Source organism: Seriola lalandi, unplaced genomic scaffold (assembly GCF_002814215.2).
Source record: "Seriola lalandi dorsalis isolate HSWRI2012SDOR001 ecotype SW California unplaced genomic scaffold, Sedor1 jcf7180002054410, whole genome shotgun sequence".
In the NCBI taxonomy this organism is placed as follows: domain Eukaryota; kingdom Metazoa; phylum Chordata; class Actinopteri; order Carangiformes; family Carangidae; genus Seriola; species Seriola lalandi.
The window spans coordinates 565,137-587,953 of NW_019524963.1; the positions used below are offsets into that span (position 1 = coordinate 565,137).

Sequence of the window (22,817 nt, forward strand, 5' to 3'; positions counted from 1 at the left end):
GACAAACAAAGCATGTCACTCATATCCACCTGACGTTAAAAGAGGGAAGGTTGAATACACCTTCTGTATGCTCCACCACCTGTTGTTGTTGTTGTTGTTTCTTTGTAGTGTGAATGCCTCCAGACGGACAAATCCACTTTGCCCTGCAATGCTCGGCGGCGCCGGTTGGTGTCGCCAGCTGCACCAGCTCTCAGTCAGACCGCGAGACATGTGGCTGAGACTTTCTGAAAGCTACGCTCCGTTTTTAGCCAAAAACACTTCCCAGATAGCGCGATTCGTCAGCATTTCATAGCAGGAGTTTGGACGGTAAAAACACATAACGAGGTGCAAACCAGCCGCAGCTGCACTTATAGGTGAGTAACGACACTTGCCGCTTGCTAACTAGAGCTAACTGCTAGCACGGTAAAAGCGACGTAGGCAGGTGCTGTTGTTCAAAGCAGCTAGCTAGCTTTCGGCTAAATTCGCTGCTGCTACCTAGCTAGCTAACTTGTGACCTTCAGTGCAATCTTCGTGGCTAATATTAGACACTATTTAGCCTTGTTTGCTGCCGTGCTAAAAACAGCCAGATAGCTAGTAGGTAGCCATGTTTTTAGCTAGCAATAGCCGTCTGGCTAACCAACAACAACCATGTTGTCACCGTCGTGTTGGCAATGGTTGATCAAGTTGCTAATTTTGTGTCTGCAGGAGCCAGGCCGTGCTTGCCCAAAACGGCAGCAAGCTTTCTCAAGTAACTACCTGCCAACTCAACTGCTCTTTAGTTACAACAATCACTTCATTAGGATTCAATCTAACGTCAGGCTACAGCTTGAGATGAGATTTTTAAGCTAACAAGTTAGCCGGTGGAGTTAAATGGGAAGCTAAGTACAACGAATAACAGAGTTGAAATGACAGTTGGAGCACAAGGCTAGAGACTAATGGCCTGTGTTGACTTGGTTTATTTTAAGTGTTTAGAAATGAGACCCGAGGGTCCTCCTTCTCGGAGGCTGTGGCCTGAGTCCGTTGAGTAGGTTTCACTTTTAAAAATTTTAAGATCGCCGTACTTAAAGTGGGGAAAACAAGACTGTTGTGTATCAGCCACCAGAGGATTTAAGTCTCAGGCACAGGATTTCTTGCTCATTGTCAGCTAGCTGAAGAGCTGTGATGGCCTGCTGGACTAATGCTTGTTCACCATGACTCAGAGGGTAAATAACAGTCTGGATTCTGGACCTTAAAGTCAAAAACTCACATCTGATCAGATTGCTCAGACTTCTCAACTGTTATCAATAGTGGCTGTGTGTATTGGTTTTAAGGCCACTGGTCCCAAAGGAAGTGAGTCAAAGTATCAGCAAGATACTTCACTTTCACTTCTGGAGTTAACTATGTGACAAGAACGTTTAAAAGTTCAAAATTAAGGCTGCAAATAACAATAGTTGACATTATACATAACACATAATCTGTATATGTAATTTTTTTATGCTTAACAAATCAATAGTTCAGATTACAGAAGTTGTAAATAGTGTAAAATCCCACACAATCCCTCACAACAGCCTGGCCAAGATATCGGCGGAAATGAACTTATCACACATATATATTATTGATAAATTACAAGAGATCGCAGTACAGATATACCAAAGATATTGGTATTTCTTTAGTTGGAAATAGTTGTGTTGATGCATACCACGTCATGTTCCTGGTTTGATTCTGGCATAAGAACATATGTTGCATGTTCAGCCATCTCCTTACCCATTTATTGTCTGTTTGTGCTGTTGTCAGTAAAGGTAAGAATAAATAAGAGTGACTGTGATGAAGGCCATTAGCTGAAAGACGTTTGTCTGACAATAAAGTTGCTCATAAGTAGTGCTGGAGTTTTCTTCAGATTTTTTCCCTTGTCCATGGATCCTAGAAGTAGGTGAAGTCGAGCATTCCTGACTCTGATCTGTAATGAAGCTTAGAATGTCAACAATAATATTTACAAAAGGAAAAAGAAATGACAAAGATACTGTGTGTCACACAAATAGTGTGACCATTACCAGTTTATCCACCAGGAAGCACTAACAAGTTTACTTTTCCATCAGTGAAGTGTCCCTTTCTCTACATATCTTGCTCATATTTCTGTAAATAACAGATAGATTACAGGGATTACTCAATTCTCTTTGTTTTTGTGTAAGCATCTGAAATGATTTTATAGCATTATTAAAACTTAAGGCTGAACAATTGTTTGAAATATTATCAATATCGCAATGTGGGCAAATGCAATATCCAAATTGCAGTAGCTGCAGTTTTTTTTCTTTTTCGATAAAGGTAAAATGTGTCACAACAGACCAACAAAACCATAAATAAAGTAGTGCTACAGTTATGCCGTGGCCTATGAATCATATTCTCCAGATGTAAGGGAACATGCTTTTTTGGTACATGACCCAACAAAAATCAAATCATCATTTTTGTTTTGTTTTTATTTTCTTGGTGAAAAAAAAAAAGAAGAAAGAAAGATCATTCCAACTGAAATCATCACAAATGCATCATCTGTCAAATAATTGCAACATGATTTTTTTTTCTTTGATGTGATGTATGTGATCAGGCTGTAATCCGTACATTACATCCAGGTAACTTCTATTTGGCCTGGTTTCATTTCTGAATAGGAGGCGACTGCTGTACGGTTGTTTACGTTCATTCATTCACTGAAGTAGAGCAGTGGTCATGGTGAGAGGATGATGATTTGTAGTGAAAATGTTGCTTGATGTGCTTTACTGAAAAGGAGAAACCTGCCAAGGTCTTCTTCAGCTTTCTTAACACTGTCGTCACTGCATACAGAAAACACAAGCAGCCCACTCTAACCAAGCTTTGTTTGTGGTATGTATTCTACCAGGTGAGCTACCAGGGCAACCCAGATGTTGGCAGATGTAAACCATTGTATTTATTGGTCCTTAAAGACTGAACACAGTGAATTTTAGAGGTGGTGTAATTGTATAGGTCCAGGCAAAGATGAGATGAAGACATGCTTTGTGTTGAATTAGTTGCTGCTCCTCATTAAAAGCTCTTCCAGATCTCGTCTTAACAAATTCTACATCGATTAAAAAGATACCTTTAGATGCAAATTTGACCAGGACGCTGCAAATTGACATAAAGACACAGCTGTGCAACGTGAAAATGTTTCTACTTGTCTTTGTAAATGTATCTTATAGAGACCCACAGACACAGTCTGTGTGTGCATTGCTAGCTAGCTCACGGCTAACATAGGGCAAATGTTATTTCTGCTACATGAGAATGTGACACTGGAAGCTGGAAACTATGGATGTTAGACTTGGACAATGTGTCAATACCATCCAGACATCCATTTTCTGCTGCTTAGTCCAGGTCTGGGTCACCATGACAGGAGGCTAAGAAAGGAAATCCAGACATCCTTCCTTCTCCCCTGGATGTCTGAGCTCCTCACTCTTTTTCTAAAGGCGCCTACAGACTGAGATTTCATCAATCTTATAAGTTTTTTGCAGGCCACAATATGCAAGATGGATGTAATAAATATATGTAGACTGTGCGATAATAACACCTGAATCGTAGGCGATGATGCAAGTTAATGTATGTCAACCATCTGTACTGCTAAAGTGCAAAACACTGAAGCCAGGTGCAAACTCGGGGGGGCAATTTTGCAAGAAGGGCTTGAGCTAAGTATTTTTTAGTGTACATAAATGTATGTAGCCGTCATGCTGCATGCCTATTGGTTGGTTAGTAGATGTAGGTCGCAGAAGCAGGCACATTGTGAGTTGGTCATCCTAAATTTCTGACACTGTCAGATTTTGTTTTAGGCTTTCATTCTCTTTTATTGGTTGAAAGACCGTGACAACAACCATCTTTGAACCTCTCTAACTCTTTGAACAAAACCATTTGTCTGCATCCAAATGATTGTGCTGTTTCTTTTGCTTTGTCTTGGAAGAATGAAATGTCTGTACTTTGATTCTCAGTAGTACTTTTAATTTGGGAGTCACGGAAGTGTCTGTGTAGGCGGTGCCAGCATTTATTGTTTTTATGCATTATGTTTTGGGGTTGTCCGTCTGTTCAGTCGTCTAATTCTTGTGAACACGACATCTCAGTGTCACCTTGAGGGAATTTCTTGAAATTTTACTTTCACTTGGACCCAAGAGTGAACTGAATAGAATTTGTTGGTCAAAGCTCAAGTTCACTGTAACCTCACAAAAGGCTTTTTGGTTTTAACTCAAGAATTCATATGCTAATTATGACACCATTTCACACAAATGTCTAATAGCATATAATGTTGAAGTGATGACATATTATCTGTGACATAATGTTGTACAGAAACACTTTTCTTCCCGTTATTCAACACCATAACTCAGTATCAGAGGGGCAGATTGTGACTATATTTCACATTTAGTCAGATACCGAATTGCTGACACTAATCTTGACGCCCACCTTGTAACTGTCGTAGTTGTTTTGATCTTCTGTGCTGCAGGTTTGAAGATGTGTGAAGCAGCCACGCGTTCGAATTTGGAGCTTCTTTGCTGAAAAATTTTGTCTACTGTCATGACTACAACTTTGTGTTTTATCACATTCAGCTTTATTGGCCGAGCCTTTTTTTTAAAAAGTCTTTCTGCTGCTGTAATGATGCATTTTAAGTTTAATTTCCCAGTGGACTAAACAAAGTACATAACCTGGTGTTCCTCATCAGCTGGACTCCTCTCCTCTTTGTCAGCAATACTTCCATCTTCATTTTCTCTCTGTCTTTTCTCTGTGTTGTAGTGGTGATCAGGACAGCCCGGGGCCGGACATGACTGGAGCTGGAAGTGGTGAGTGATGTTGAAGGCTCCATGTTGTGGTCTTTCTGCGAGATTAGAAAATATCAGATCATGCATCATAAAAAATCTGTCTCTTCACCTGTATTTTTAGGCGGCCAGGGTCCGCCTGACGGGACGGATGCTGAGGAGGCGGAGAGGTGTCCTATATGTCTGGGCGTCCTGGCCGGTGGCGAGCTCGCCATGCCCGATAGCTGCTGCCACGTCTTCTGCCTCAGATGTCTTCTCACATGGGCTGAGGTATGGCTCAATGCTGCGCCATTAAAATTTCAATTCCATGTAAACTAGCCATACAGTAGTACAAGCATAAAGCATAATTTAAAATAGTGTGATTTAGTTTTTACCACTGTTTATTATGTTCCACATGTTGGTGGCTTAAGCATTCATGTCATTGTTTTTACTTTTAAACGATGTGCCTCTTATCTTAGTACATATGTGTTTATAATGTTTGGTTTCTTCACTTTACTTTGAAGTTACAGATGGCTCCTTCCTGCCCAGTGGACAGAAGACCTTTCACTAATGTTTACAGATGGGATGGGAATCTGAGCTGTGTTCAGGTCAGTAATCCAACTCAGTAAGATGCTTTATGTTAAAGTTCAGCTGAAATGACCTGCTCTGGAAAGTGCATATTCTCTCTTAAGCCCCTTTTCCACTTGTCAAAAAAAAAAAATGCTAAGACCTGCAAACATCGGGCTTTTGTTGGCAATGGAAAAGCGTACAATCGGCATTCAGACCCAGGTCAAACCCAGTAGACACGAGTATTAATCGACTCCGATCAGCATTGATGTAAAGACAAAACTTGGGTGAACATGCAAATTTTGGCCCCTTTTCTGAGCTGTGACGTCTTTCAGAGCACAGACACTGTAAACACACCTGTCACCTGTCCAGCACAGTGCTGTTAAACCAGAAACACTGCTGCTACATTGAGCTCAGGGAGGAGAGAGTGAGCCACAGCCCCAAAATAAGTTTTAAAAACACACTATCACCAATCAAAGCGTCTCACAAGGAGGCTCCGACACTGACTGGAGCACCAAGCTGCAGATGAGATGTGAAGTTTTACCAGTTTGCAGGCAGCTAACAGCTCACTCTTTCTCTCATGCATCTGTGTTTGAGTGTGTGTGCTCTGTAACAGCATGTGATGACACGGTTTCCTACATTTGTATATCCTCTCCGGACAGAAAGGCAAACCCGTCTGGAAGTGTAAAATGAGTCAATCGCCTTTTTTAGCCTGTTGCCCCGCATTTTATACAAAACAGCTTATTCCTGCTAATTTTGGTGTAAAAAGGTTATCCTCTGTCGGTGCATAGACCAGTCTGCATGCTGTTTCTTCATGTGTCTCTATTTGCTAGCTGACTAGTTTGCACTTTGGAGGACTTTGATCAACTTCAGTTAAGATGTTAAATGATGTGGTTTCTTGCTTTCAAAGCCGCAGTTTCCAGTCAGTTTGTTTACATTGTGTCTCTGTGCCCCAGCGGGTCAGCTGTCAGTCAGACATGTCAAACTCGCACCAGGTCCGCTCTCAGCTAAGCACACAGAGCCTTGATTGTACACTGTATCAGGCAACCTATTTACAGTTTTGCATTAAAATGTAATGTCCTGAATGTCCTTCTGTCATTGTTGTTTGAAGGTTCCTGTGAAGAAGCGAGCAACTCAACCTGAAGCTGAGAGCTGCTGCTGTAGAAATACCGGACAAAAAATCTGTCTCAAGTGAGTTTTTTTTTTCTTCATAGGATCATAAGGTCTTTGCTTTACAGAAACTGAAGAAAATACTCTATTTAATCAATCACAATCAGGGAAAAGCAATGTAGTAGGTTAAAATTATTTTTCTTTATTATTTATTTAGAATAATTTGTCTTATTTGAAATCAGTTTTCTTTTAGGAAACCAATACTAGAAATATTTAGCTGTTGTTTTCTTTTCAGAAATAAGCCGACAAGAAGATTGAGACGACAAAAGGTGGAGAGGACGGCAGACGCCAAGACAAAAGGACTTGTGAGGAAATGTATGTTAATCCCCTCGTTCTCCAGAAACATGTGGGACTTGCTCACATTTTGTCAGGAAGATCTAACAGTCTGTAACTGTCTTTTCCAGGTAACGATGAAGACCCCTCCTCTCTAAGCAGAAAAAAGGTGCGTTTTTTCACTCGCTCCTTTTACATTGTCTCATGTGCATGACTGTAATGTTAAATCTCATTAGTGTTTGATGTATTTTATCCAGGTGAGAGGAACAGAATGCTGTACTTGGTCACTGTCTCCCTGTGTCTCATTAACAACCACATCAACGCAGGACATGTAAGTCACACTTCCCTCAGTGAGTTATTAGATTACGGTTAATTAAGAAAATTACACTGTTGGTGTTTTCTGCCAGAAGTCTGGAATAAGGTGCTTTGGTGTGATGACTATCTGCAGTGCGTCTCACTAGTTGTAAGACAGTTACAGTATCCCATTTTACAGAGAGGTTATTAGGTCAGGGGGACAGTGCATTTTAAGAAGGCCCCCTGCTGGAGTGCAGGGTACATTGCTTCCAATGGTCTGATTGCAATTTGAACACATTATTACATTGTTTATTTAATTTTTCCCACACCAGCTGTATGTGTATTTCCCATCAGTGTCCAACATTGACATAATATAACTGAAACAAATCTGTGTAATGTTGTTTAGAGCAGATGCAACATCAGACTATATTTTTGCAGCTGAAGTGTAAGTGATGCTGTTCGAACATTTTGGAAGTTCTTCATAAATAACTCTTATCTTTTTTTCTCATCTTCTTGCAGTGCAGAGCCTGTTTGGGTGACAGAGGACATCCCATATGACGATGGTTTCAAACAGTGCAAACCCAAGGCGCAAGACTGTCCGTGGCTTTCTCCTGCTGCTCCCATCCCTGCTAATGGCACCTCGAGGTACTGAAATCCCAGCTCACTGCCAATATGGCTTTATAGCATCTTTCATTAGACATCCTCTGCCTCCTGAATGTCCACTTCTTTCAAACTCCTCACCCTCAGTTTGTGACTCGTGCTAAAAAATGTAGCCAGTAAACTCAGTCCGAGATAACCTGGATGACATCGTCAGGATTGCGTTTTCAAACACTCCCTCTTGAGAGGATGCTGAAACTGTGGGCGATGGTCCTCTTAACTTCATTGTTGCAGAAGAAGTGACGCTCCGTTTATCCAGGAGTTCATGAGGTTATTACAAAGATGAGCTCTATGTGTGTTTACAAAAAGAGCAGAGGAACAGAAGAGTTTCTTGACTTCTGGTGTAATAGCCAGGCTTCAGCATGGCGGGCAGCTAGTCTACTGGTTTTTATTCAGAAATGGCAACATGTCAACAGCTGTGGGGGTCGTCCGATGTCACTCTGTTAACTGTCAGACCCATGGTAGAGAATACCAGCTCAGATGGTACTGATATCCCTGCATATTTTAACTGTTTAATTGATTGTATTAATCAGTCAAAATACTTAGCACATAGACGCACAGAAATACTAGTATCTGTCCTCTTTCCCACAGTCCAGTTCATGTAACGTTTCAGAATGAGCCACACCAGTGTCAGTGGAATGAAAACCCCAGAGGAGCAAAGACCAGTCAGTTATCCTGAGTCCCAGGAGCTTTCATTCTTAAGCAGACTGGTGATGGCACCGTTTTGTGAGGGACATTTTCCTCATTATTGTGATTTAAGTCTCCTACTTGCATGTTTGGGTCAATTGTCCAGTTTTCAGCCTGGTTCATGCACGGTAATCAGCATCCATACAAACAGAACTTTGGATACACAGTATGTGGCCAGTTAAGTTGTAACTGAAACTGTAAAGTGATGATGATACAATAATGGGAAACTAACAAGCAAAATCAGGAGAAAGTTTTTGTTACTAGTTCAGTCACTTATTCTCTCACCGTCTGTTACACAGGCAGAGTTTCCATCCCGCCAGTTGGAACCACAGTTCGTTTCCATTCGGTATCTGCTCATCTCCCTTTACCTCCAGCTCCCTGTTTGGCTCCGGACATTTTGGTGAGTCACGTCTGACACATCGTTGTGGATATCCTTTTGTGTGATGGCTGATGGAACGTAAGCTTGTTATAACATATAACTTTGTACAAATAAAAAGTAAAATTTCTTCATGAGGTATCATTTGAAAGATCTGATAGTTGGGTTCTTTGATGTGTTCTTCACATTTAAATTTCTAAAGGGCTTTCACACACACTGTGCAAATGGTAGAGATTTTTGTTTTGAGAAGTAATGTCATGAAAGAGGAAGCAGGAAGTTTATCAGTGATTTAAATAGTCTAAATAGACTAGAAACAAATATGTGAATACAGTGTCCTGTTTATGTTTTCACATGTTCATATATTATAAAGCAACAAACTGCAATGCTACAGTGTGTAATATTAACATTAGGGATGTTGCAATCAGTGTGTGTGGACCGATCCTGATCCGCCAATGAAGTATCATTAGCAGCATCATGATGTCATGAGCTAGTTCATTCAAGTACTGGAGGTCTTGGTTCAAAGCATTAGATTGGTCAACATATAATATTGGTATGACATGAATGAAAGTTTAAGTGGGAGCTTTATCTGCCTGAAACTGACGTGAAACGCTCAGCTGGAGAGAAGACGCATCACTCTGTTGAAGTTGTTGGAACTACAAAAAGGGAGTCCACTCAGAATTGAGAGATGGTGCCACAGAGTGAAGTGTCTTTCCTTCACAGATGATCTTTGGGCGAGTACAGACAGCATCAAGCTACATTACCGTTTAATTAGCGTAAACTGATATGACCTCCTGCTGGCAGTGAATTCTCCATTTTAATCTGTGAAAGCTCCAGTCAGCACCGGCTAAGAATAAGAAGCTGCTAGCTGAATGTTTGTTCACAGCTACTTTTTGCCAATGAAAAAGAGAGTAAGGGTTGTAGTTTAGCAAATCTGTGTTCATAGATTTTGCCAATCTAGATGTCAAATCCCTGATTCTGTTAGTAAATATGTTGGGTTCTTTCTCCGACAGTGTTCGAGGGGGTTGTCTGCGCAATCACATGTCCCAAAGGAGGAGAGAAGAGAAACAGCCGAGCCTCGACCTCCAAAGCTCCCACCAAAGAGGCTGAGTCTCTACCAACCAGGCGATCTGGACGCAACAGTAAAACCCAGGAAGAGACTCCCGCGTCTGACCCCTCATCACTGCCTCAGTCCAGTTCATCAGACTCCGACTCGTCTACCAACCAGTCCGCCAAACCGGTCAAGACTTCTCAGGCACCAGCCAAGAGGAAGGGCAAGCAGGTAACAAACCGAAAGGCTAGCGGCAAGCGGAAAGCCACAACAAGAAAAAAACGCTCTCCTGAATTCGTTAGCAGCCCGGGAGCAAGTGAGGAGGAGGAAGAGGGTGACGGAGGTGACGACAGGGAGAAGGAGGAGGAGGAGGAGGAGGAGGAAGAAGACAAAACAGACAAAGAACAGGATGCAAACAACTCAGAGCAACAGCAGTCTGATGTTGAAGGGAGCCTCAATGCAGACCAGGACCAGGACGGGTTCAACTCTGCCGATGAGCAAGAGGGTGCAGAATCAGAGAGTAAAGATGTGGAACAGGACAGTGATGAGACTCAGGAACAAGCTAATGAACATGAACAAGAAGAGAAGCCGGATGAGGGAGATGAGGACCTGTCTTGTCCCTCAGACGTGGCTCCTAACAGCCCTGGTTCATGCTCTGAGGGTGACGAGAGCAAAATAGAGGAAGAAGAGCCAGCCAGCCCTGTGTCCTGTGGAGACGAGGACTCTGAGAAAAGGTCTTCTCCATCACCCTCCGACTCCCAGAATGCTCTTCTGGAAGACCTGATGTCTCCACACTGTGATGAGCAAACTGAGCAGGATGATGAAATGGAGATTTGCAGCGAGTCAAAAGAAGCCGACAGTGAAGAAGAATCTCCAAAGGAAATGAAGGCAGAGTCATATGAGAGCTTGACACTTCCTGGTTCTCCCTCTGCTGCAGAGTCAGAGGAAAACGTGGCCGAGCCCGAGACAAAAGCTTCTGAGGACACTGAGACGAAAACAATTGGGTCAGAAGAAGCTTCAGTGGTGGACAGTTCTGGGGAAGGAACCAAGGCTGACAGTCCATCCAAGGATGACAATAATGTCGTCCCCATGGACTGCAGTTCGCCCATGAGTGAGCATGGGAACAATCCCATTTCGGAGCCACCAAAGGAGAGTGCTGACCCGGCTGCTGCGGGACCCTCTTCTTCTGAAAGCCAGGTCGCCAAGGACGAGAGCTGCAAGGACCAACGGGAGAGGGAGAAAAGCCAAGAGAGGAAGAACAGCAGGCAGCGGCGCTCTCGCTTCCACTCGCCATCTTCCACCTGGTCACCAAAGAGGGAATCCAAGCGGGAACCATCCAGGCGCTCGCGCTCACGGTCCAGGGAACGTGACGGCAGCCCGCCCTCCAGCCACTCCTCCCGGGCTCGCAGCAGAGAAAGAGACAGGGACCGGGACAGTGAGAGAGACTATTCTAGGAGGGACCGTAGTCGTGAGAGGAGGAGAAGGCGATCGAGGAGTCGCTCCAGATCTAGGTCCCGCTCTCGGTCCAGGTCTCGATCCAGAACAAGGTCCTACAGACGGGGGCCCAGCCCCGATTGGGGGCCGGCATCCAGAGAGCAGTCTCCGCAAAGGAAGGAGCGCAGGGGTGGGTGGAGGTCGGGGCAGGGTAGCGGCTCTGGTGGTGAGGGACGGAGGTATCATGGAGGCACTAGCCGCTTTGAAAACGGCGTGCCCACAGAAGGTTCCCCTGATCGCCAGGGCTGGTCAGAAAATCCTGACTGGGTTACAGAAAAGACTCGTGGTGAAGCCGAGAGCAGGAACCGGGACTCTGGCTTCAGTGGCGGGTCGCGCTGGGAAGACAACCGCAACAGTAGCAGTAACAGGGGAGAGACACGCGGCCGGGGGGGCCGGGGAGGGTTTGAACGTGGCCGGGGTGCAGGGCGGGGCAGCGGCGGCGGCAACCGCGGCTTTTACAATCAACAGGAGGAAACGTCCGACAACCGCTGGCAGCCCAGAAACAACTTCTCAGGTACAGGCAACAATTCAGGGAATGACGCGTACAGTCGCTTCAATGAGAACCGGGGCGGCGGCCGGAGGAAAGAGTCCGAGCCCAGTGACTCTATGCTGGACCGGTCAGGATGGTCATCAGCATCAAGCTGGGCTGTCAGGAGGACGCTCCCCGCTGACGTTCAGGACTATTACTCCAAGAGGGAGAGAGGAGGACCAGGAGGCTGGAACCGACAAGAGGAGGAGCAGCAGCAGCAGCCGACAGCAGCAGGTCAGTCCTCGTCAGTCTCTCCACAACTGAAAACCAGGACTTCCTGTTTAGTTATCACTCCACAGAAACACTGGAGGTTCTGCTTGAGAACATGGAGACGTTAACATAGGAGCAGTAGGGGTGGTGTTTGGGGTTAATGTTCTCTTTGATGCCAGGAGAAGAAGATAATTTCAGTAGCTGTAGCACAACTGTGAACAGGCTCGAAAACCAACCAAAATTTACCTCCAGGCACCTGCACTTTTCAATTTTAGATTAAATTGTGATTTCTTTGAAGTTATTAATTTATTCCTTTGAAAGTCTCAGTTGTTTAACTGTTTTTGATGAGAGGCTACTGGTTTGATTCTACCATTAACGGAGCATTTCCTGCCACATTTTCTGTTGATTGAACATCTGTATAAATATACAGTAGTCGAAATCAAATGGTAAATTTGACTGTTTTAGTTTTCATACAGGTTCAAAAGTTCTTTCTGACGGTTCCTTTATTTTTTTTCTTTTACTCTTCAGATCCCACTAAAAGTGAGCCCCCTCCCCAGGCGGTCCCCGGTAACGCTCCGGTGCCGGTGATGAACGTGATTCCTCCTCATCCTCAGCTGAATGTTCTTCACCATCACTACCCCATGCAGGGCCCGCGAGGAGCCCTGCCCGTCAGCTTGCAGCCCGCAGCGCCATACGCGATGCCCCCTCAGGTCCCCGTGCACCTCCACCCTGCTGTGCCACTGCTTCAGGTGCCCGCTGTCGGCGCTCAGGGCCTCCCCCCTCCTCCCCCGCCGCCTCCCCCCATGCAGCAAGGCAGCCAGACAGCGGCAGCTCAGCCTGATGGCCACATGACTCAGGTACTGTAAACTAGGACGTAGGCAGGACTACTGCTGATGGTGTGTTGGGATTAAGTTCTACATCCTGCATGTCTGTTAAATTAAAATAGCTTAAGTTAAAATAAGAAGGTAAAGTTCTTTCTGTTCTTAAGCACACACTTATTCTCATTTTCTGGTTTGCCCTAGATGGGGAGTACCATAGCGGGTTATGGGAAACCCGCCCTGCTTCCCACCCCTACCAAAGCTGGTGTTGCCATAGCGACACAGGGACAGCCAGCACCCAGCCAGGTGCTGCCGTCCTCTACAACTCAGCCTGGTCATAACAAGGCTCAAGCCGACAGCTCCAAAAAAGAAAAGGTAACTTGCGGCCACAGTTCTCCTGTCACCTTCTTACAATAGAGTGTTTTATTTTCAGTCCGTCTGACTCTGAATCTTCCTGCTCTAGAAACAACAAATCCAAGAGAAAGCTATAAATGAAGTGAAGACAGCCATCAAACCTTTTTACCAAAAGAAGGAAATCACCAAGGAGGAGTACAAGGAGATCGTCCGCAAAGCAGTGGAGAAGGTAAACACGTCTCACTTATACACAGTGTAGGATGAGCTTCTAAAAAACCATCCTTGGTCATTTCTGTGTGAAGTCCTACCAGAGAAGCAGCACTTTAATCACTCGGCTCCTCAGGTCCACGTGAACCATCTGGGTTCTTACAGTACACTGCACATTGCAAGACTTTTTAATCTCAACACACACGCAGCAACAAGAAAAGATTAGCTGCAGTTTTCTTATGTTGATTAAACACACTTAAACACACCAATGTTTGTTTGACCTGTACTGTGTTTTTTTTTTTCCCTCAGGTGTGTCACAGTAAGAGTGGTGAGGTGAACTCCAGTAAGGTGGCCAACCTGGTGAAGGCCTACGTGGACAAATACAAGCACGCCCGAAAGAAATGAACCTCTGCCCTGCTGCCGGCGCGGCGACGCCCTCGCTGACCCATTCAGCTGCTCAAGTGCAATTTCCTCAAGCTGGAATCTGGCCTCCAAACTGAAAGATGACGGAGCGCCAACATTTTTCTTTTTTTGATATCTGTACCTTTTATTGAATGATGAAGATTTTTTTCTATAGATTTTCATATTTTGTTAGAAAAAAAGAATGACCCAATCAGAAATTGTAATGCAAGAGCCCTTTATTTTGCATAGATCACGTGGCTTGGGAACTACTGTAAGCAGCGCAGGGTAGCGTGGGGGGGTGGGGTGGGGGGGACAGTTGATACTAAAGATGCAACGCTCAGTGAATGACGCCAGCTCATGTAGTGGAGAGCCCCTCCCAGGGTGCCGGCTGGTACGATGAATTTCTCCTCCGTGGCATCCTGATCGCATCGCTTATTAATTGAATATTGTCAATGTTCTTTTTTAAATATTATATAATGTTTCAGAGGAAAGCCTAGTTTAAAGATACAGTGCATTGCCTTTATTAATCTCTGTGGCCCTGTGACGGGCTGGAATCTGATGAGTGTGATTGTAATCAGGGCCCTGATTGGCTGAGGAGACGCTAAGTGGGGACAGCCAATCAGCAGCGAGTGTGTAACGTAAGGCGCAGGTCCCGGGGGGGCTGATCAGGTGACACTGACCCCACACCCTGCCTGAATGTGTAATAAATGTCAATGCGTGAACATGAACTGTGCAAAGTATCCAGAGAGTAGTGAAATAAATTAGCTGCTTCCTGAAGCTCGTGTGTTTGTCAGAGGAAACGCCGCCATTCAACATTTTAAATATGGCAGGATTTCCCTCCTCCGTCTCCATCTTTGAGCCGTGGTGTTTTCTCAATTCTTATCCCAACAAACGCCTTTCACACTAGGGTTGGTGCGGTGATGTGTGCGTGTCCATTCAGGTCTCTCTCTCCCTTAAATTATCCATGGAAACAACTACCAGAGCGCTGTACACCCACGCAGGTCTCTTCAATCAACCTGGACCTCAGGGTGTCGGGCTGACGTTGGGTGGAGCTGCGCGGGGAATGACATGATGTTACCAGACTCCATGAACTAATAACAGCTTGTTTTTATGCAGAACAACATATTTTCTCAGTAGCTAATTTCTGTTCAAGCGTCCCAGTGAGCCAGCATGCGCACTACATCCAGGACTTTGAAAGTCAAGCAGCTAAACGGAATACAGCCATGTTTAACTTTGTTATTTACACCTGTGTTTATCCTACTGTGACGTGTCAAACTATAAAAACAGATGTAACACAGCTAACAGGAGAGTCGGGCGGGACGCCAGGCGACCACACAGTCGAGTGGGTTCACCATGGCTTTCACCAACCGCACAATGATTAAGGTCTACAATGATGACCATAGGCATGAGTATAATAATTTGTACATGTGCAGAATAGGTTGGCAGTATAAACCTTCCTGGCCTGGTCTTCTGCAAACACATTATGAAGTTGTATTTAGACTAAATGAACTATTTTCAGTCATTTTCAAGCAAGGCTGTCAGACGCGTTCTGGTTCCAGGTTCTCAAAACATGAGCATGTGACACCTCTGTCATATATGATAGATGAATGAATCTGTGGGGTTTTGGTCTGATGGTCACATTAAACAGTTTGGATGAATCACACACCCTGACTCTGGGAAATCGCAGCGGCTCACTGTCACTATGTTCTGAAAATCTGCAGCCACACAAAGATGTAATCTGAGAGCGCCACAAACGGAGCTGTGCTGTGCGCTCTGGTGACCACTAGGGGGCAGTGTTGTCAAGAGAAAAGTGACTCATCCCAGAGGTAAGCGCTCCGGTCATGCTTGGTTAGATTTCCCTGTTCCTCTGAGGATAATTACAAATCCACAGTTCTGAGTAACTGTATAAATATTTCCTTTACACACTCAGAGAGGGAGAGGCCCGTGCTGAGGTGGAATATAAATCTGAAATCCACCTCACCAGACGTTTTAAAGTCTGTGTTAATAACTGTGTGATGGAGGACTTCATTAAGTAACGTCCAGAGCAGTTTTAACTTCATGTCCCATCAACCACAATTACACAGAGAAAAAGAAGCTGCCGCAGGATGAAGAAACATCAGCATTATGTTTCAGTTTATCTTGGATTTTAATTGGACATTAGTTCATGATCAGATGCAGAAGAGGAATAAAAAAAGCAGAGAGATTTCTTAAATATTAACGATACCTCTGTCATATCTGTACAGTATTAATGCTGGATGTATCTTTAATAGGTTGTAGCACTAATGTATAAGTTTAAATAAGGGGCCACAATGCTGTCTGAAAGGTTTAATGTGTGTTCAGGTAGAAGCTAAAAACTAGATCAAAACAATAAGGTGAGATCTATTTTTCTTTCCTCTTGGTAAGTGATTGATATTTTCTTTCAAAAACTCTAGTTCATATTCTTTAAAATCAAATGTATTTGGATTTTATTTTTCATTAATAAGGTTTAACAGTTAGCCGCCTCTGTTTAGGTTGACTGGCATTCTGACAACCACTCGACCAGTCATTTGAAGGTCACTGTCAACTGCATGATGGAGGACCTGGTGTAAGTCCACTAATGTGACCAGTTTGAACACCGTGTCCTCATAAACCACATTCACAGACAAGAGGAAGCTGACAAAGGACACAAAGAGCACCAGCAGCCCATGCTATAGATTATCTTTGATTTTAATCAGACATTAATTACAGGATATACATGGTGTTTCATTGAAACAAGAGTGTAACACTGGTGGGCAAAGCCCTCTTTGCTCCTGAGGTCAAGAGATGGCTGACGTACTCTCTCACCAAGACGTGCGTAAAGAACATTTTGCTAATCCGGGTTCGTGTTCAGGGGCCAAAAAGGAAAACGAGACTGCTGCCACTTTCTCCGCTGTTTCCACATGTAACATGGTTTTCACAGAATCAACACAGGAGGATAATTCAGGATAATTCAGTCAGAGTTAACAGTAGAAGCTCCGCTGCATCAGAGGAAATTCAATGTCACAGATTCACCAGCTTGGGCTTTTTCAATTTTTGTTTTACAGTTTCAATTCATTATTGTTTAAAAAAAAAAACAGAAAAAAAAAAAAAGTTAAAACAAAACAAAGCGTATATACAGTTGAACTCAGTAGATATATATACATATATATATACATACAATATTATATAAATATAGTAAAATAGATTAAATTACATTGATTTCACGGTTTTCCATAAATAGATGTTGGACAATAACAGTTTGGTGACGTGTTACGTTAGTGTTGGAAGCACAGTGCACCGTCAGATGACAGGCTCACGACTCGATGAGGATGTGGGTCCACGTCGAGCTTTCAAGTTCTTCATTGTGACACATTTTCGATAGCAGGAATCTGTGCAGCCATACTTAAAAAAAACACTCGTAATATTCTGACGGAGGCGTTCCTCAGCTAGTTGACATGTTTGGTTGTTGGTGTTACGGAGCACACCTGACTTCTAGTTTTTAGGTGTTTTTTTTTTTTTTTTGGTTTTTTTTTTGTGTTTTTCTTTTGTTTGCAAGTTTAACAGGTAAATTACAACCACTGCATGTGGTCAAATTCAAAGTATTCTCCCATAAAGAAAAAAATTTTCAGTTTCCCGCCACCCTTGGATGGGGAGGTGGAACTGAAGGCTCGGCGGCCTCCAGGTCTCGAAGCAGTAGTGTTGTCGCCGCGCACGCTATTCCAACAAGATCTTCAGCAGGTTTTTAAGAGTTAATACAGTTTCATTAGAGTCCTCTCGTGAGATACTCTGCAGCTCCCAGTGTCGGGTTTGAGAAGAAGGCAGGTTCTGTTGACTTACACTATGTTTTACAAGGAAAGCTGACACTATAAGCAAGGTCACAAAGCCTTGGTACGAATACTGAATAGGCGGTGTGTTAGGCCTCGCCTGTCAGAACTGACAAATCTGTTTTTTTTTTTCACAAGTGTGCTAAACAGTAAGTGCTTTCAATATACAAAGATGCTTTACAAATACATTTTTGGCAAAGTAAAAAAGGAAAAAAAAAAGGAAAAAAAAAGGAAAAGAAACAAATGTTGGAAGGAACTTAATTGTCCTTGAGGAGGATAAACGTTCAAGTCTGTTGCCTCTTGTCGACCTTTTTCGGGAGATTCACGTACTTTTCTCAGCAAGACTCCGAGGTCACAGCCACACTCACGCCAAACGCAACAACACCGTACCTGAGTGTAAGCTGCATTTTGAACTCTAAGACTATGTCATCTCTGTTATGAGGCACCTTCAAATATTTGTTTTCAGCTGTACCAATAACTACACAAAAAAAACATTAAAGAGTAAAAACGAGCAAAAACGACAATGAAAAAAAAAAAAAAAGCTACAATAAAAAGAAGAAAGCAAGTAAAACACCATCTTTGTGGCCTATAACAGCAAACTGTACAAAGTTTGGATACATTCTCTTGGAATGGCAATGGTCTGTTGCTCAGGAAGTCAAAGCCGAGCATCAAGTGAGTTCTTTGTGTTTTTCTTCTTTTACAATAGGTTTTTCGATCTTCGTTGGTTGCGTGGTCGTTAGCAGTCCAGTGCTGGAAGCGTCCCGCTCTCCCTCCTCCGGCAGGCTGCAGCAGGAGAGGCGGAGCTTTAGTGTCCGTTGGGGTGTGCGTCTGGGCTGGCTGTGGCGTCTGGGCTGGCTGTGGCGTCTGGGCTGGCTGTGGCGTTGTGGATCCAGTCCAAGATGATGAGGGTCATGCTGCCGATCATGACCACGAGGCCGCACAGGAGGAAGAGGGTGGCCTGGAGAAGGAAAACAACCTCACATTTAGCTGATGTGTTCAAGCAGAGCGACTGATTCAAACTGTCAATTTGCTTTCCAGTTATTCGCTGACGTGTGTGTGTGTGTGATGTGTATTAAGAACCAACTCCTTACCCCGATCTTCTGCACAGACTTCATGGACTCCTTCTTCACCAGTTTGATGTAGAAAGCCGAGGGCAGGATGAAGATGAGCATGGCAGCAGCAGAGGCGCCTGGGAGATGAAAGAAAAATGTCATTTTAGTCACAAGATTTTGTATCTGAGCAACTTTTTACATTTATTTTTATCATCGTACACATTAACACACAAACACTCACCGATGAAGCCAAAGATGTCCCTGATGGTGGGCACAAAGATAACCAGGGCGTTGGTGCCAGCCAGCAGGACCACGGTGATGATGGAGTGGCGGATCCAGCTGAACTCCTTAGAGGAGGACAGGTGCTGGTTGATGGAGGTACGAATCTACACAGAGAGAGAGACAAAAAGAGAGGTTATCTGACATGACCCACTTAATTCTCCTGACTAATAGTCTAAGATCTGAGCTTGACTTCTTTGACACTCACAGGGAAGAGCACCACAGGGACGGTGAGGGTGACGGCGGTCAGCACGGCCAGACGGACGATCAGCAGGACCACATCAAACTGGTAGATTTTGGAGTAGGTGTGCAGCAGCTCAGGCTCCACGCGCACTGTGTGGAAAGACAAGAGAGACCTGTTAGAGCTGAAGTACTTCACAAATACAACAGGTAAAGACATACGTTAAAGGTCCCATATAGTAGAAAGGTGGATTTCCATGTGTAGTTTGATTATAAAGCAGGTCTCGGTCTTAAAACCAGCCGTCAGGACTTCTGTAACTTTGTGATGTCACAATAAAGCAGTCACCCTCTGAACCTGGAACCACCATCCAACCTTGCAGGATTTGGTTTCTCAGAGTGTTTACCTGAAATCTGCTATATGTTTATTCAATTACTCATAAAACAGTCAGCCAATCAGAAGAGAGGCTCAGAACCTCCTCTCTTCTGATTGGCTCACTGACCTGCTGTTTATAAAGCTCCAGAGAGAAGCCTGAGAGAGGAGATGTAAAACTACATTGAGGAGGTTTTTCGTTCTGAAGACCACAAATATATCTTTTTATGGATCAAGACTTTAAATAAAACACAGGAGAAGAGTAAATATGGACCTTTGATGTAAAGAGAGTTTTAAAAAAAAACGGCTGTAAAGCTGCCAGAACTGGAGATAGTGAGTTGGCTGATTGAAGTGATCCATAACACTTTTTTACTGTGTCTGTTATGAAAACATGAAAGGTGCAAACATTATACCAGCTAAACATCAGCACAGAGAGCTGGTTGTTCTGCATATGCCACAACATAGTTTTCTAACATTTGTTCCCTCCATTTAAACATCAGTGTTGCAATCTATTCCACTCCCACACTTTCACCATGAGTGGCTCAACTTGGCTGGCGCCCTCTGTCTTGTCCTAAAGGCGGCAAACACCGCCCAAGCATGTTGGAACAAGAGTCACGATGATTTCTCAATCTGTACTCTCCCTGGCTTCGGACTTATTCACCGTCCCCACATCAGGTTTTGCCCTGTCAAGGCGGTTTGAGGAAGTCTATCGTGCTCTTGTATAACCGGTCTGATGTTCCAGGAACTTTACATTCGCTCCTGTCAAACAAACAGGAACGCAAACATGCTGGCGCACTGTGCAGCGACAACAGGTGGATTTTTTCACAGTCTTACGTAACAGGCCTCGAGTCCTGTCCTGAGCATTTTGTCCTAGGAGGGTTACTCTGTATTTAGTTTGGACCTGGAGACTTCCTCACTTAACTTTGAATGATTGATCCATTCTGACATTCAGTATTCAGGGACATTGACTGCTTGTAAACCCGCACCGCTTGGATTAACTCTTTGTTGCTTTCTGGTCAGTCTGTTCCACATGAGTTGAGGTTCTCCTTGCATTTACTGATTCATTTTTTGTTTAAATTTCAGTTACAGAATCAGCTAAACTCCCAAAACTCTTCAGCTAATAGATTCAGTGAACATATTTATATCAAACCCCCCCCCCTCCCGAGACTTACGGTTGAAGGTCAGATATCCGAAGAGGGCGGCCAGCAGATACATGATGAACATGGCCAGGAAGGACACGTTGGCAACACCCTGCATCTTTCTGCGGGAACGGCTGTTTTAGGAGAGAGGAGGTGTGTTTCATTTAGACGCAAGCACACAGTAATCTTAGAGATAAATTTCTTGGGTTTTAAAATCGGGGAAAGCGCTGATAAGGAAGCAGCTGCGGTCGGTAGTTTGGGGGAACATGACGAAACGAAAGCACTCACTCTTTGAGCTCCTCGTACATCGGCAGGATGGCCGGGTGGCACACGAAGGCGAAGGTCAGGATGGGAACAGTATAGACAGTCTGGAAAAAACAACAACAACAAAAAAAAAGGCCGACACCCAAACATTACTAAACAGAACTAGCTTTTAGCACAAACTTAAATTCTCCAGATGTTTGCATGTCAAAGAGCTGCACCTGCGAGTTGTAGACAAAGTATTTCGGCGTGCACGCGTCCTCGCTGTAGTCCACGGCGCTGTTGTTGGGGTGGGACAAGGTCGTGTTCAGCAACTTGCTCATGGTTTCATTCAAAGCGCTGACGTTTTCAGGCAGAGGGCAAGGGATCTGGAACTTCTTGATGATCACCTGGAAGGACAAGGCGGGGTTTTATGAGTTTTTTTGGCTTGAAATTTAGTAACTCCTTAAGTCTGTCTGGTTGAAAAGTTTTTGAAATCCTCATGGGAAATAAATAACTTTCACTGAGACCAGGCTACTGTGAGAAATCAGGTGAAAAAACAGTCAGGATCCCCAAATCCAATTTTAAAATACACCAAAGATGCAGCCACATTTCAGTTTCACTATTTCACTTTGTTGTGTTTCAGTGTTTTGTGACATTGGCTTCTTGCATTTCCCATTACTGGAATCCTGCTCTTCCATGTGGGGAGGAGGGGAGCGACAGATTTCATGGAAAAACTCAAATGTTCTCTCTGACTAAGACTCATCTGGCACAACAGGATGCTTCAGAGAGGGTGTGTGTGTGTGTGTGTGTGTGTGTGTGTGTGTGTGTGTGTGTGTGCGTGTGTGTGGAATGAGGAAACTGGTAGGCTGTACTCACCACGATCACGAAAAACACCATGCAGAGCAGGGAGAGACCACTGGTGTAACCAAGGTAACCTGGGGGGGTGGGGGGGGTGGTGGAAAAAAACAAACATGAGCTACTGATTTTACGACAGGCTTTGGCTTTAAAGCTGTGGTATTTTTTTTCCACTTCACTTCAAGCTGTGAACATTTTTGGACCCTTTTTATTTTTTTGAAGTCGGCCACACGTGTGAATGTGTCACCAACTCACCAAACCCTGTTTAGAAATACATCCGACTTTTCAGCACACAGACGGACGCACGGCTTACCCAAGTTCCTGAGCAGGGAGAGGGGCAGGATGATGGTGAACGTCACCAGCAGCACCAGGTAGTTTCCGTTAGTGTACCACTCCCTGAAACACAAGAGACAACATGTATGATGTTACTGTCAGAAGTTATTAATGAATGAAACAGTTAACTAATGAGCACCAGTCTCTGTGTAACTGAACTGAATGTATCATCAGGATAATGACCAGCTTTACACATTAACTTCAGTTTGCTTGTCAGAAAAGCTGTTATAGGATCCAGGATCCTTTTCCTGGAGACTACTTCTTTACTTTATTGACAATATATGCAACTTTTCTTTATTGCAGTTGATTCATCTGCCTTTTCTAGATGGGATGATCTGAGTAACCAGCTTCCACAGTAAACTAATTAGCTCTAAAACTGACAGCTCTGTGCATTAACTCCACCTTCCTGTCAGACCGCTCTTGATTTTTCTGCAGCTTCAGGTCCGATCAAACCTCTCAGCTGCTGCTCTGACACGCAGCTCAGAGCTTCACATCTACATATCTGCTGACACTAACCGCCCTGTGCACGATGAATGCACCACTCACAAAAATAGATGTAACAAAGCCGCACTGACGACGCGAACCACATCAATTTTTGAAACTTGAAGCGAGGTCGCAGTGAGCTCATCCCCCGCGCTCTGTCTCGATGCGGCACCGGCTGCATCCTCTAAATGGGCTCTTTGAAGGGCCACGTGAAGAGACTGAGCACTGTCCGTCCCTTTAAAA

The 22,817-nt window shown here is 44.1% G+C and overlaps 2 protein-coding genes across 2 annotated transcripts in view; one reads left to right on the top strand and one right to left on the bottom strand.

Annotated features, from left to right (window-relative positions):
• The first annotated feature begins 168 nt into the window (after positions 1-168).
• scaf11 (SR-related CTD-associated factor 11) lies at positions 169-14,596 on the top strand. The gene is made up of 15 exons (XM_023409968.2): positions 169-353; positions 4,732-4,778; positions 4,879-5,024; positions 5,258-5,341; positions 6,412-6,491; positions 6,706-6,785; positions 6,875-6,912; positions 7,001-7,074; positions 7,557-7,682; positions 8,681-8,781; positions 9,768-12,062; positions 12,567-12,895; positions 13,061-13,231; positions 13,320-13,439; positions 13,727-14,596. Exons 2-15 carry the CDS (start codon positions 4,760-4,762, stop codon positions 13,820-13,822), a joined length of 3,759 nt encoding a protein of 1,252 aa, XP_023265736.1. The 5' UTR covers positions 169-353; positions 4,732-4,759; the 3' UTR covers positions 13,823-14,596.
• A 1,911-nt stretch (positions 14,597-16,507) lies between these two features.
• The window catches only part of slc38a2 (solute carrier family 38 member 2), a 12,244-nt gene continuing 5,934 nt past the window's right edge, over positions 16,508-22,817 (bottom strand). The window contains exons 8-16 of the mRNA XM_023409970.2: positions 22,072-22,154; positions 21,780-21,838; positions 21,143-21,310; positions 20,949-21,028; positions 20,694-20,794; positions 19,180-19,304; positions 18,934-19,078; positions 18,732-18,829; positions 16,508-18,598 (exon numbers count right to left, since the gene is read on the bottom strand). Coding sequence (XP_023265738.1) covers positions 18,446-18,598; positions 18,732-18,829; positions 18,934-19,078; positions 19,180-19,304; positions 20,694-20,794; positions 20,949-21,028; positions 21,143-21,310; positions 21,780-21,838; positions 22,072-22,154 — 1,012 coding nt within the window. The 3' untranslated portion in view covers positions 16,508-18,445. The remainder of the gene's footprint in view (positions 18,599-18,731; positions 18,830-18,933; positions 19,079-19,179; positions 19,305-20,693; positions 20,795-20,948; positions 21,029-21,142; positions 21,311-21,779; positions 21,839-22,071; positions 22,155-22,817) is intronic.